This window comes from Cydia pomonella, chromosome 6, assembly GCF_033807575.1.
Source record: "Cydia pomonella isolate Wapato2018A chromosome 6, ilCydPomo1, whole genome shotgun sequence".
NCBI lineage: Eukaryota > Metazoa > Arthropoda > Insecta > Lepidoptera > Tortricidae > Cydia > Cydia pomonella.
This window is the reverse complement of record NC_084708.1, coordinates 24,952,097-24,968,799: the sequence shown is the minus strand read 5'-3', so window position 1 is coordinate 24,968,799 and position 16,703 is coordinate 24,952,097. Positions and strand designations below refer to the sequence as shown.

At 34.2% G+C, this 16,703-nt stretch overlaps 1 protein-coding gene across 1 annotated transcript in view; it reads right to left on the bottom strand.

Annotated features, from left to right (window-relative positions):
- Positions 1-16,703, bottom strand: part of LOC133519355 (uncharacterized) — a 207,741-nt gene that overhangs the window by 44,056 nt on the left and 146,982 nt on the right. The window contains exon 4 of the mRNA XM_061853397.1: positions 349-421. Within this exon, the coding sequence (XP_061709381.1) occupies positions 349-421 (73 nt within the window). The remainder of the gene's footprint in view (positions 1-348; positions 422-16,703) is intronic.

Here is a 16,703-nt window from a genome sequence, read left to right as displayed (position 1 = left end):
AATTATATTGTATATACAAACAAAACACCCATAATTCAGGAACAAATATCTGTGTTCATCACACAAATAAATGCCCTTACCGGTCGTCTAAAGTGTGAGCAGTTACTACAAGTTGTTGACAAACCATAGTAAAAGACCAAGACCAAGAAAGACCAAGAGAGAAGAGAGAAGATATATAGATTGTCGTATTTTTCGTAAATTATATTCAAAATGGTATAATTAAGCTCCGAGCTTAGACTTAGAGGGCTTACTTATATAAGATACTTTTCAAGTTTTGGTTTTTAATATCAGTACATCTCTCTATTCGGGCACGAGGACGAATATTTTGCTTAATACTTAATTTCTTACCTGTCCTATATGTCTTTTTAATTCTTCTGTCTTCTGGTCTCTGTGAGGATTGTCGAACCCGCAAAGGCCGATTCTGTAAAGAAACAAAACAAACATGAGCAAATATTAAAATAAGCTATTGTTAAAATCAAAATTGGTACAAGATTTATCACTGACTGTACTTTTCTTGCCACAAGCAATTAATACTCATCGAGACATTTCTAACAACCCCAAACACGATTGTTTGTTGCCATTTTATCACAGAGTTTCCATGGCGACCTCGTGTCTCCATCGTCAGATATAATATTTTATTATCATCCGATTTACGTATGCAAAATTTCAGCTCAATCAGAAATCGGGAAGTGGGTTAAATTTAGCTTCCTAGATTTAACCCACACTAACAAACTAACATACAAACATACACAGGCGTGTAACTTGGCGTTATTAATAAAGTATTTGTATTTGTACAGGGCAAGTTAAATAAAAGCTTGTAAAATGTCAATAATTTTTAATTTACATTATTCTTATCACGTATTCAATATTATCAATATCTTAGATCTGACTATTTTATGAGTTGGTAGCTTGCCAAGATATTTTTAAAAGATAATGCGTAAAAACCCATCTTTATTACCCGTATTGTTTTATTCAACGTTTTTGCATACCATAGAATTTTTATACTTTTCATGAATAATTTCTATTGACACTTTCCGTTATACACTTAAATCTAGTTCGACATTTGGTTCTCATGTAACAAATAGTAGAATGACGGCATAGGAATTCGCTCACATTAGTATTTCGTTGCTGTTTGATATTATTCTAAACTAAAAAGACGTATCTTTATAACACTTTGATAGTCACTTACGGCGTTTTTAAATTAGCAATGAAATAGGAATATTGTTTTCTTTAAACCGTTCTTTGGCATTGGTCTGAGAACGTCATTGAAATTCAACACAAGTACTTTGTTCTGGTAATGCCTACAGATGGCTATTTCTAATTTTCTACTGGCTATGGTCACTACTATAAAGTTTCCTATTCAATGGAAGGCGTCCCTAAATGATTTCATTCGAAAGTAATTTCACATGACAGTTTTGTGTTTAGAATTTAGAATTAGAACTAGCGACGGGTTGACCTTAAATTTTATAATTAAATCATACACCTAAACCTTCCTCAAGAATCACTCTATTGATAGGTAAAAACCGCATGGAAATCCGTCGGAAGAATGAGATACGATAACTGTAAGTTGTGGTTTAGATAACTTTTCATTTAGATATCGTATGTATGTCATATAATTGACAGAAGCAGCTCGATTCGGGCAACCAATGTCACTTTGAGGTTAGAAATATCGTAGATAGATCTTATTGGGATCACAGCGGGATCGAAATAAACGTAAATTTTAACATGTCATTTAGTTATCGATCTTTTAAAGATCTTTCCATTTATTAAAGCTCCTTAATAAAAAAAAAAAAAAAAAGATCTTAAACGTGTCTTACTCTTTCTTCGAATCGGGCCATTTATCGCGAATAAAAATATACACTTCTAAACAGACATGGCAGGGGACTTTGTTTTATAAAGTGTAGTTATACGGGTGTTTGTATAGATGCACGAATTGACATTTAAATGTTATGAAACCACGTAAGGTCGTACAAAGATGGTATAATTTTATTAATAGAAATATTACACCAACGCCGCGAACATGTTTCAAATGATACACCTGCGAATGCATTTTTTAACGACTTGATTGTTTTTAATCAATTTTAAATAGTTTTTTGTTAGTTTACGTTGCGATAATAAGTTGTACGGTCACTTTACATGACTGGTAAGCGATATGGTAACAATAACTAATGTAGGTCAAGTTTAGAAAGGGCTTCGAAGTTGAGCAGTATTGGCACGCTTACACATTGTGATCTTAGTGGTTTGACCTTGTTTCTAATACCTTCTGAGCTTCTTAAATATATGACATTTGAGCTTTGAACTTAACTTCGAATATCTTGATGTACCCACTTATATTAGTGTTAAAACATTTAAGGTAGAAGTACTAGTGCTCGACGCTGCACTAGTCACCGACATGAGCACTTTATTTCATGGAAATATAAGTTAATTTTGAACAACGAAGATTTTTCTGTATTCGAACTTAATCCTTGTCACTTTGACATAAAGTGCCCATGTCGAGTAGGTACTAGTGCAGCGTCGAACACTAGTACTTCTACCTTAGCTATTTGTTTTTTCACGAAAACGTGGTGACCTTTCTGATACTCTGAAAATGAGGTTTTTTATTCTGTTAAAGGATAAGTTCCTTATTTCTTTCAGTAGGTATTCCTCTTTTCTTTGACTCGTAATTCGTGTCTCATATTTATTCCGACCATGGTAATAATAATATAAAATAGTACAATGTGCAATAAGGGGGGTTAGTGAAATTTTGGAAACGAGAATGGGAATTAAAGACCCGAGTGTGCAATATTCTTACCCCCGGAGTTAAACACAATATTTTTCATCACACTTGCGATGAAAAAACTAAATATTAAGCGAAATAATTCTTAAATACGGTGACATTTCAAGCATACGTCCGCCATATTGTAATTTTGAAAATTCTGAAAATGTAAATTAATAAAACTTAATTTAGACAAACAAAAATATTAAATTATAAACGGTAGTATTTTAAAAGTAAAAAAAAAAGCTGTAACTCCCTAGGGAGTTAGCTTTTTGTTCACAATCCATAACTCCCGCGGGAACAATATAGACCTTTATACTTCAGTACACCTGCATGAAATAAGATCTTTTTCGAGCAAGTGTGATGAAAAAATAACCATGTCTAAACTTACGAGAGCTTTTTTTATGGGTTTCTTTTTCACCATAAGTATGTAAAAGTCTCTATAAGTAAGTTGCCTTTTGGATCTTCATCTACCAATATTTTAATTAAACCTCAAGGTATAATTCCTCTAGATAATGTCACTGCATATCAGTGGGTCGTCGAACCAGTGGGCGCAAGCGCAGCTCCAGAACCAAAACGTCACAAATACCTATAAACCTCAAACATACTTACCGCCTTTTTGCTAAGCAAGTGTAGGTGAATGGAAACCTTGGTGCGTTGTCGCGTGCCTGCTTACCGATTACGCAGACTTGATCGAGACTATTTATATACAGTTAGCATTTGTGCGGTATTGATTTGGAACATACTGTATAGAAGATGTAACAAAAATAGTAGTGACATTTTTTTTTGACGCGATTTTTTTTTTCTATGTCGTCCAATCCTTCATACAAAGGCCAAAAATTTTTTCTTCTACTTGTTCCTAATCAGAACACGATACCGAATATGTCCTTAAACGATCTCCACTATTACTTTACATCCTGTCTTCCTGGAATGTGAGGTATTCAGGTAGGTTGGATTTTTCTACACACGATATCAAAATCCCTATATTCCTTGTGATATTATTATTATTTTAAGTCTATAAGGTGTCCCACTGCTGGGCAAAGACCCCTTGATTTCCACTTTTCTTGGTTTTGAGCAATCTCCGGCCAGTCGTTGAGATATGCGTCCAGGTCATCCCGTCTCCGTGTGGGCCTACCAGATCCTCGCCCGTCTTGCGGCACCCATAATGCGGTTTTGGGCCACCTCTGCATGCGGCAGACGGCCCCTATCAAAATATATCCCTAGTCATTTTTATTGTAATTTTTATTGTTTGTAAAAATGGACATGTAAAAGTGCCCCTGAGGCCTATTTGCTGAATAAATGTTTGAAATTTGAGTATCAAATGATTTTTTATTACGACATTTCCTCACTTTGTTCTGTTTGAATCGATGCAAAGTTAACTTGGACAGACTCTAGTCTATGCTGCGTGTAGCCGTTTGAAAAAGCAGATCAGTTGGAATTAAGTAGACGCCCCCGTTTTCAACATCCTGCCGTGTGAAGTATCATGCAAACTAGTAAATACATAGCAAACGTCGGCTTTGCCCACTAACAGTAAATACATAGAGAAAGACCTCGACTTTGCCCACTAACTGTTATTAACGCTCACTGCCCGCACATTACTAGCAAACTGGACATGCGTGATCCAGTCAAGGATATGTCAGATAATGAAATAGAAAATTAATTCGATTGTTTCATATCTAATTCAATTATGTGTTATTTCGTAATTAACAATTTCAAGTCACGACCTGTTTAAATGAAATTGTGGTTTCGTTTGAGGCATGTAAATTATAGTGTTCGATGTAGGATTATGGCAAGGATTTTTATCTTATGTCGCCTTGAGAATAAATTGATAGTTCACCGAATTAATACCTGAGAGGCCAATTCTGTATTATTTATTATGATTTCTTTTTTTAAATATACTACGTCTTTAATACATGTCAAAAAATAGCTCTAAATACGATATGGATCGGTTAAGTCAAAGTCAAAAGTGACTTTACTTCAAACAAAAACGTCTCTTTTGACACTGGCATATCTGATCCACATCGTATCTAGAGCAATTTTTTGACGTATGTAAAAGTTCGAATCGAGCCGTCACGATGATTGGTGCTGATCAAATGCAAACAGGAGTCGTTTCATAACATGCAAAAGAATTGAAATTTGAATAAAAAAGTTATTGATCTGGTTCGCATTTCTTGATGCGCGTCACAGATGACACGACTCAAGGTAGTATCAAAAATAAAATGAAAACCTTATCAAATTGTTACAACAGAATTGGCTTCCGTGTTTGATTTGACATGTTATAAGAAAAGAAGCAGTTTGTGGAGTGCAATTACTTTAAACCCAGTTATTGTTGTTTGTGTTTTAAATTGTAATGGTCATTGAACCATTATGTCTAATAAAGTTATAAAGGTTATCGCAATTATTTTTTTGTGCAGGTAATAAACATTTTAATAGATCAGATGGAATTATTAATACTTTGTGCTTATGGAAATATATTAATTTATGGTTTTATATAAGGATATAGTGGACAATTTCTCCATGGAAAGTTAGTCCCCGTTTTCACCCTGGATATTGACATAACATTTATTGTATAAACATATAACAACTTATAAATGCGCGTTTTTCTAGAGATAAGACCTATTTTTTACCCCCAAAAACCTCCATACTTATAGCAATTTTCATCGATATCGTTAGAACAGTTTCCGATATCCCAAAATATAAATATTTGATATTATATAAATATATACAATTAAGGTATTAAGTAGGTATTAAGACTCCCTCTGCCCCATATTTTGCCATATTTTGATTTCTTTCCTAAGGATCGGGTTAATGCAAGTACAACAGATTCAGCCAAGAACTATTTCTAAGAGATAACACTCGCTAGAATTAAACTCTTTCATCGCAGCTTGTCAACGAAGGACAGCGGTTTTAAACTTCAATAATGCACAAAAAAAGAATTATAACCTATTTTCAAATTTAAGTACCAATAAAGTGAACTTAGTATACAAATTAAAATAAAAAGGCCCTAAAAGGGCCCACTGATTACCAGTTCGCCAGACGATATCGGCCTGTCAGATATTCGCGATTGTCAGCTTTTGCGAACTGACAGGCTGATATCGTCCGGCGAACTGATAATCATTGGGCCCCTTTATGCCCTGAACACGTCATCAGAAACAATGTTTTATTTTGTAATTATTTTCGAGCCTAGCCAACAATGTCCCGGAACTTTCCACAGTCACGTCCATGGTTGTCACAGCCCATGGCTGTCACAGCCAAGTTCAAGGCACGGAACCACGGGCCGTACCATGAAATCTGCAAAACCATTGTTTGGTTAACTGCTTTCAGACACGGTTCATTTGGTATGAGTTTTCATGGTGGAAAGATGGTTCGTTTGTTTTTTTATTAAGTGTTAATTGTGGTAAAAAGTGCCGTTGCATTTATATTCCTAGCATGAAAATTTACCGATACGATCTTCAAACCTTAAAGAAAAGAGCGTACTCCCAAAGGCCGGCAACGCACTTGTGTAGCAGGTGTCCATGAGCGACGGTCATTACTTACCACCAAACGATTCGTCTGCTCGTTTGCCTTTTATATCATAAAATATGTTTATTTGCAAAATACCATAAAATGTTTGCAATGAAATCTTCAATGTAGCACAATTTTGTATTTTCTGCAAAATCAACCCACAGGCAGGTTTATTATAGGTAAGGAATGAAATCGAAATATTGTATACTTTTACATCAGCTGTCTGCTACGCTATAAAGTATACTCTACTTTTCAATAACACATTTAGAAAACGACAAATCATTATACCACATATAACTGTAGCAGATTTCTATCTCCGTGACTTGATATTTTCCTAATAGTTTAACCATAGGCTGTTCCATAAGCGATTCAAGAAAGTGCCATTGATCTGTATTGCCAATGATAAGCGAGAACTAGAGATGCTACAGTGTCGATACAATTAACTATCGACTATCAATAATGTTTTTGTTTATCAATAAGTGAGACACTTTACACAATGAATTTCTAAACTAAATTTGTATAACTGATTGTTTTTGAATATATTACTAAATTAATTAAAAAGTTTATGCTTTATTTGACAATGTTTATAAATGCCCAGAAATGACGACTATATAAAATGTATTTCTACAGTAATTCTGTGTACTAAACTGGTTGGCGTTCAATACATTATAAAATGTATAAACTTTTAAGAAGTTACACTTATACTATATTTACTGCTTTATTTGTCAATTTTTGTAAATAAATGCCACGAAATCATGACTGTTCACTTGGTTACCTCATGGTAAGTTATTTATACATATTTGTATTGTTTTGACAAGCATTATAGGCGTAAATAAATAGACTGCGGATATTTATCCCTATTGATTAACTTTTTGTTACATACGGAAGTTTATACTTCGAAGTTAGTATAAAAACGAGCACGACTTTTCACAAGAAACTCATGTTTTAGGTTATTTTTGTCGAATATTGGTATAATTAATCGAAGCGTGTAACGTTTGGGTTGATGACGTGATTGCTAAAATAATCTAAAAAAAACAATGACCTATTATTTTTTTGTTATTAGAAATATTTTTAAATAGTTAAAAAAGTTTCTAACGCATGCAATATAATTTTATGTAACAGAGCTATATTATTTTATAAAAGTATTAAGCCAATTACCGCAATAAAATTCTTCTAATTGATAGATTTACATTCGCATTGTAGTTAATTGGTTTTAGATAACAATTATTATGCACGTAATATGTTTTATTAGCACTTTTAAAATTTCCTCAATAAACCAGAAAATAATAATTTAAAAAATGCATCGACTTTCCATTTCTTTACTTCAAATCTTGCACGTTATTATGAAAGTAATTACAAATTTCACAGTAAAGCGAAATGAATAAAACGGAGAGTTTACTTCAACGGTACCAACAAATTTGCATACGACAAAGAAAGTAAAAGTGAACAATTATCGATAAATATAAATGTGGACTTTCGTTCGCTCGCGGAAGCACGCGCCTCGGTATTCTATAAGCTGCGCGGGCGCGAGTAATTTTAGCTATCCGCGAAATTCAAAACCCAAAATTGTATCTTTCTTTCGCATGCATACGAGCGAAAGAGACGCAAATAACGAAATTTAAATCTTTGCCGATGTTTGCCGGTAGGCTTTTTAGTTTTCTTGACTATTAACGTGACGGTGGCCAACAAGTGTACAACGATTGATGGTATACTGGTGCTTGTAACTTCAGCAGTGTCACAAGAGGGTTGCTGACTCTTAGGCTTCTTTTCCACTGAGGCGAAGCGGAGATGAGAGGAGACGTTCGATAATTTTAACCGATAGTTTTGGTTGTAAAGCGGAGCGGAGACAAGAACCAATGCTATTCGTTAATACCCCCACGTTTTAAGGAATACCTTGAGCTCACTACTCACACTTATATCTTACCACTTATTCACCATCACTTCACTAATTAGATGGTTGAAGACCTTAACTGTGCGTTTCTACAGTAACTTCCTGCAGCTAAACTGTGGAATGAACTGTCGTCCGCGTTGTCTCACGGCCGATAAAACCTTCAAACCTTTAAGAAAAGAGCGAACTTCCATTTTAAAAACCGGCAACGACAGTCAACTTGTAGTATAGCTGGTGTCCAAGGGCGACGGTGATAGCTTACCACCAGGAAATTCGTCTGCTTTGCCTTCTATATCATAAAAAAGCTAAACTACAAGAACAAGTATAATATATAATTTATCAGAGAGCTTGATTACATAGGTTTTCGCCTTTGCACGGAAAGCAATCGGAATGACATCCATTAAGTAAAAGCTGTTTGCCCGCTCCGGCTTCAACTAAAAGGACGTATGTCAATATAGCGCTCATATACTCATACGTCTTTTTCATAGTCAAAACCTCAAGCAAAAAGAGCTTATGTTGTTGTCATTGCTATACACATACAGCGTTTTAAGTAAGGAATTCAGTACCGGATTTACTTGAGTATTATCACAATTACGTATGTTCCGGATGGAAAATCTATCGATAAATTGTTTCCTAGTTGTCACGGGACGTGCCTTTTACTGGTATTTACTTACTGGTTTTATGCTCTTAGGTAAACCTGTAGACTAATATTAAAGTGAGAGTAGATTTAAGGCATGATTCGAACATTAAGATACGTTAAATATTGGGTCTTGATACGATTTGGATCGGATATATCAGTGTCAAAAGTGACGTTCCTTCAAACAAAAACGTCACTTGACACTGACATATTCGATCCATATCGAACCCTTCGTGCGCGAGTCTGACTCGCACTTGGCCGGTTTTTGTTATATTAGTAGATATAATTTGATATGTTATTTCAAATTAAGATAAGTACTAAAGATGTTCAACTGGACCAGAGTTCAGAGACATGACAACAGGTTTAGTGAAGATGGTGTCATGTTACGTGGCAAAAGTATGCCCTCCAGCCTTTAGGGACTTCCTTATGTCGTATGTTCACTTATCTTAGTGAATACGCCATAAATACTTATTTACAGTACATATGGTGCTACTTTACCGCACTAGCGCGAAAATTAGCATATTACGTTACTGTGTCGAACATTTAAAGGGCCATATGTACTGTAAAACGTTGTACGATACATGTGCGAATAGGTAATTCGCAACTCGTGTCGAAATTTATCGCCACGATGTACTATTATTGTACTATTAACGTATGTTACAACATGTACAGTCACTTCTGAAAAACTCGGAAAAGTTCATTTTTATATGAAGTAGCTGTCGCGTAAAATGTTTGTAGTAATTTTTTAGAAGTTTGTTATATTAATTTATTAAGAAATGTAACATTTAAGTTAAAAAATACGATATAAAGTGTAAAAACAAGTTATTTAAATCAAAAAACTTTATTTATATTCATATCATAACCTATATTATATATTCAGACACGATAAGCTAACGGCTTATATTAACAAACCTCTATATGTGGGTACATCGTAATTTTCACTTTAATGTATCGATAACCGATACCTTAATTACATTCAAATTTAGAACGTCTCTGAGAAACAAAGAAATTTGATGTAGTCTCTATTTTAATATTAGTCGAGATGACGTTTTATTTGAAATGAAGTGTCAGTTGCAAACAATTTCAACAAATCTCACATGTTACTTGATATCGAACAATATGGCAAAAAAAACAACGGTGACATGATGTGCGCGAAAAACTTTGCATTACTGCCATTTGACATTTAGTTTATCTTTTAATTAGTTATTAAGACATTACTTTGTCTTGTTGTAGCTTATGATATTGATGTAGAAAAAACAGTGTATGTAACTGTACATAATTAGACATTAAAATACTCGTGTGATCCTTTTATGAAACTCATTTCATTCGTTTCATAAACGTACACTCGTATTTTAATACCTTTCATTATGTAGCAGTCATATAAACTACTATTACGTATATGTAAACGCCTAAGAATCTGTCAATATCAAAATACCATACTTCTATAAATCTCTGAATAACAGGCAACGGCAAATACCTACGTTGAACTTTAACTGAAATGTTAGATCGATATTTCGTGCACAATGAGTTATTGTGGCATTATTCCCCAGTTTGGATAATGGGGAACGAATTAAGGTTAACAATATGTTTTACTCGTTAACTGGCTTATATTTATGGCCTAGAGAAGAATTTTCGAAATATTTAGATTAGGTACAGTCCACCGAGATCGTCATAGTTTATTTCGGGAATGGTTTTAGGAGTTTATTTTTTGCCGAAAGCGAAAAGGACCGATAAGTAAGTATATATACTCCGGCACACTCACTTTGTCAGTAGAAAAACTAAAAAAACGTAGGCGCGAAGAGTTGACCTAACAATAACACAGAAAAATTGAATTTCGCGACTTTTTCTACTGAAAAAGTGGGTGTGACTGGGTATGTTATAAATTTTTGACTAACAAAATGTTTATGTTGGTTTAAAATAACTAGGATACTAAGAAATATTGATTTATCACTTAAGTTCACATATTGTTTTGGATTACACAATGAGTTCAGCTATAGTACATTAAGATACGAGTGCGAAAAATAGGAATTTCGAAACGAGTGGCGATAAATTAAAACACGACCGAAGGGAGTGTTTTAAATCGACACGAGTTGCGAATTACCTATTCGGATATGTATCGTACAACGTTTTACAGTACATATGGCCCTTTAAATGTTCGACACAGTAACGTAATATGCTAATTTTCGCACTAGTGCGGTAAAGTAGCATCATATGTACTGTATTTTTTTTTCAGTTGTATAGTTCAGGGTTAATTTATGATTAAAATTATACTCTAAAATCATTATTATACAAGATTTGTTGCAACAATAGACCTCTGTTACTAAATCCAACTGAACCAAAAGCATTGCTCTATTTCCTAAGACCTAGGAGAAAGCTGTAAGATATATCTAACTGGACCACTTGGCAGTTTTATGGACTATTACATCTAGATACTACATTATAGCACTATTTTCGTTCTTGCAAGGGTTAGGTGCCCTAACGCGTAAGGCTAGTAAACGGGTTAACTTCGCCCTGGGCTAGGCACGCTGCAACCATTAGTGCCTAGGTAATGTCTAGTTTCTAAATCAGGCTAAACTGTCGTAATGTCTAAACGGTGGAAAAGGTTTGTTTTTATTGCGAATGATATAACTTGGTATTGGTTTGAGAATGGTGCAAAGTTGTTCAGGTTATATCTGATATCTAACTAATTGCAGATTAAGTATATTTGGTCAATATTTATTTTTCGTCTAATCCTCACAAATTAGGGATTTTACCGGACATATTTGGGTCAAATATATTTCAACCAAGGTCACTTTTTATTGCGAATGATATAACTTGGTATTGGTTTGAGAATGGTGCAAAGTTGTTCGGGCATATCTGATATCTAACGAATTGCAGATTAAGTATATTTGGTCAATATTTATTTTTCGTCTAATCCTCATAAATTAGGGTTTTTACCGGACATATTTGTGTCAAATATATTTCAACCAAGGTCACTTTTGTGCAAAATGCGATAAAAGTTACAGAATCTGGTAAATATCCCCTTTTTTTATTTAAATCTCAAATTCTGAAATACTGTATCCCACCTGTAAGCTCTAATTAAAGTTTTCAACAACAAAACTGCTAAGGAGCTTCTAGGGCTCAAAAGACACAAAACCTACTTGACTAGAATATTGACTGGACACTGTAAGTTGAACAAACACACGTTTCAAATTAGAAGGAAACAAGATGCGACATGCAGGTGCCAGGAGTCCGAGGATACTGCAATGCACATTTTCTGTTCCTGTGGACCACTAATGTCAAAAAGAAGTACCCACTTAGGGCGGCATGTATTACAACCCTATGAGGTATAGAACATTACGGCCCAAAGATTCTGGAACATCCTGGATTCCACGGGAATTAGTAATGAATTGTAAAGGGCCGTCACAATAGATCACTGCTTGGTCGACGTGGCACTCAACAGGAAAAAATAAGCATACTTTAAAATGTCTATGAACCATCTGACTAATCTTCAAGTAGTGATTGACAGAATTTGACTAAGGTATAGGGACCGTGCGCGTTGGAGGGTCTGCCATCTTGTGGTCTGAATCGAAACCATAAACGGGCACATTTACACGTCAAGTGTTTTCTTGTGCATAGTAGGTTCTGCCATCTTGTGCGCTACATCGGAACAAAAAACATCATATTTGCGCCTCGCGCCAAAAATCTGACGGCTCCTGTGCTGCCTCCTATAGTTCATGCACGCTCCCTATATGACAAGAGATCGAACAATATAAGCGTAACATTCAGTAGGGCTAAGATGGTCGGCTCTTTGTCATTTGCCACCATACCTGTCACGTTCTAACAAGTATGTAAGTGCGAAAGTGACGGGCATAGTGACAGGTGACAAAAATGGAACCATGATGACACCGCAGTGCAGATGTAGTGAATAATCCTTTACCATCTTTATTCCTGAGTCTTGGGTGTTTTCTATGTATATAAGTATATATAGGTTGATTCATGAGACGTGAGCAGGACTAAGCCTACACAATCAGTAAATGTTAATGAATCGTTCACCATCATATTTAAGTAAAACAATCACGCTTTTTATCTGTTATTTAACTCTTTGTTAAGGACAAATTTGATTATCTACAATCATGGACACCCTACAACACTTAATTAACAAAGATAAAACCTCTTTAACCATTATGACAGCACTTTGATTATGAAGAAAATAAAATGTCACACTTGAGTGAGATACGATTTTATAAAAGTAACCACATTCTTCGATGACATTCAATTTGTCACTTATTATGGATAAAACAAAGAGGGTGACCATAAATATCGTAAATAAAATAAAACTCTTTTTTTTAACAATGAAAATTAAATTAACGTTAATCTCACAAATACTGGTACGAAACAGTTGCTGATAATTTACTGAATATGCAGGCTTGATCCTGCTCACGTCTCCTGAATCATCCTGTATATTGATATTATATATATTTATATATATCGTTGTCAGAATACTTTTCAGTTACTGAGCTTACTGTGGGACTTAGTCAATTGGTGTACTTACTTGTATCGTATAAAATGTATTTATTTCTTGTAATTTTACATGTAAAATGTATTGTTATTGGAGAAATAATAGTTATTTGTTTTACAAGGGGGCAAAGTTGTTGTTTAACCGCTCGTGCTAATATTGATACCCGAGCTAGCGAAAGATTCCAAATTTGAACCACGAGCATAGCAATTGGTTCGAGAAGTGGAATCTTGAGCGTTGCGAGGTTTTCAAGGCACGAGGGTTAAACAAACTTTGCCTCCGAGTGAAACACAAAAATTTTCACCACACCAACGCGAGGAAAATACTTGGTATGAAATACCAAAGCAATAAAACTAAATCAAATCGAAATGAACGTAATAAAAATTTTATCATACAAAATCTTTATTTAAAAGTAAATTCTACCAGCTAACATAAGAAAACAACTCAAAATTTGCATCTGATTACTTTGCCCCACATGTAGATAAAATGCAACTTTCTCATTAGTTTTTGAACAATCAAGAGGGCCTTTACCAGTTGGTGTGGTGAAAAGTATATTTACATTCTGAAACAAACATCAGTAAAGATTATGTCATTCACGATGACGCGTGCCTTGAGGCGTACTGTCATGTTAATAAAGGTCAGATTTGACAAATATGCGCGTCATCGTGGATGACACAAACTATAAAAACAAACCGCTGTCTAATCAACATCGTAACAATTGCAAACAAACAATAAAAAGAAAGTATTGACATTGCAAATAATTGGCCTGCCACAGATACCAAGTAGAGCGTCGTAAAGGTATTAAAAGCAATCGAAAGAAAGTAATAGCTGCTTGAATAAATTGATTTCACGCGTGACTGGTTTATTGTAGTTTATGCGGAAAGCTGCAGAAAACTTGTATTTTGATCGTCGTTGTTTTGAAACTTTTAAAAATAAATCATGGTTCCGGTTCCCAGTAGAATGCCGTTTTTAGGGTTCCGTAGCCAAATGGCAGAAAACGGAACCCTTATAGATTCGTCATGTCCGTCTGTCTGTCCGATTATGTGACAGCCACTTTTTTCCGAAACTATAAGAGCTATACTGTTCAAACTTGGTAAGTAGATGTATTCTATGAACCGCATTAAGATTTTTACACAAAAATAGAAAAAAAAAACAATAAAGTTTGGGTGTTCCCCATACTTAGAACTGAAACTTAAAAATCTTTTTTCATCAAACCCATACGTGTGGGGTATCTATAGATAGGTCTTTAAAAATGATATTGAGGTTTTTTAATATCATTTTTTTCTAAACTGAATAGTTTGCGCGAGAGACACTTCCAAAGTGAAAAAATGTGTGCCCCCCCCTCCCCCCTGTAACTTCTAAAATAACAGAATGAAAAATCTAAAAAAAATATATGATATACATTACCATGCAAACTTCCACCGAAAATTGGTTTGAACGAGATCTAGTAAGTAGTTTTTTTTAATACGTCATAAATGGTACGGAACCCTTCATGGGCGAGTCCGACTCGCACTTGGCCGCTTTTTATGTTGTCGTGATGTCGTTTTAGGTCAGAAGCTGAATTTTAGTGGCTCTGATAAAAGTTGGTTGTAACAAACGTAAAACGTATTTATAAAACTTTACAAGCCTCAGTAAGTTAATTTTTCTTTATCCCTTTCTTACAAATACGTAAGTCAAAATGACAAATTAAGAAAAACGATTAGTAGTTAATTAAAGCTTCTGGCTCATTAATTTGTTGTGGCCAACTACGACAAGTAATTAGTTTAATATAATGTAAGTAATTGATAATTTTAATTTAATTTATTTGATAATTTTAATGTAATTTAATTGATAATTTTGATTTAATGTAATGAATAATGTTAATTTAATTTATCCGTATTTTTAATTTAATTTAATTCATATTTTTATTTTATTTTTTGTAATTTATATGTAAATATTTTGATTGTTTGTTGTTTTGTGTTTTTGTATTACCTATGGATCTTGTCCGAAATAAATGCTTTTTTTTATTAATGAAAAACACTATAAATGGTAGTAAAGGACCATGGGCAGAAATGTCCCCACCCACCAACAGAAACAAAACATGTCTCATTCAATAGATCTTGGCAATCTGATGATTTGTTACTATGACGAGGATCGCCCTATGTATGGGGTTTTCTTAGAAAAATGTATTTTGTTTTTATATAGTTTTCGCTTATTTCATTGAAAGTTGCAGGTCATAGCAATAATGTTCCTACTGTACATACATATATTTAGGCCAGACGTCTTCGATTTTCCATAACGGTGCGAGACAAAAAAAAAACCCGCCAAATGAAAAAAAAAAACCGCCAAATGCAAATGAATGTCAAACCTACCTTTTATTCTAAATAGTACCCGAACGACATCTATTTCTGAATTTTCCTTATCAGAGTATCATTAGGCATACTGATTTTATTCTGCCAGCAGAACTCTTAAGTAATGTAATATTAGATGAATTTTGAGTTAACAATGTGATGTGATAATATGTCTAATATGTAAAGTAGTAGGTATTAGATATTGTAGATATAAAAAGTATACAGCTCTAAGCGAATTTTTCTTTTCCTTTTTTTAAGACACATAGTTTGTTTATTATTGCCAGTAACATAATGTTTCTATAACCTTCTGCCTGCAACGTTCAATGAAATGAGCGAAAAATATATAAAAAGAAAATACAGTTTTCCAAGAAAACCCCATGCATAGGGCGATCCTCGTCATAGTAACAAATCATCAGGTTGCCAAGACCTATTGAATGAGACATGTTTCGTTTCTGTTGGTGGGTGGGGACAGTGCCCATACAAATTTGCCCATGGTCCTTTATTATAATAGGTAATTAGACTAATTAGCAAGTCCCGTTATCCATATTGCAGTTCTTTCACAATCAGGGTTGGTAAAACTACTTAACCCTAAATTCCCCTTTAGTATGTAACTTAGTCCTAATTACCATAAAATCATTATTTCAATATAAAGTGTATCATGGGATCATGGGCGTTCAATAATTCAACATTAAGGATTGTATATTCCAAATTAAATAGCAAAATTGGGAACGGCAAAATTACTTTTAGATTTATTTTTGTTTTGACTTTAAAACTTATTTACGCAGCTCTGTTATTTATTGTGAATTCAATGGATATCTATATCTTGTAATTTTATATTTTAATATTTTTCTTGGGCAATGTAAGGCACCAACGTTGAATTAGGGTTCCCTACCATAGATATTTTTGCCATCTCTAATTTTCAATGAATTGCAAATATGATAACGGGGTTTGGTAAATCGATACAGTCACAGCAATGTAGCCAACATGCCAATCGTTTACGCTCCGTAGCGAACGAAACGCAACTGTCCCATTAATATGGAAGAATGATATAGACACAAGGCGTTTCGCTGTCGTAGCGTAGGCGATTGTTG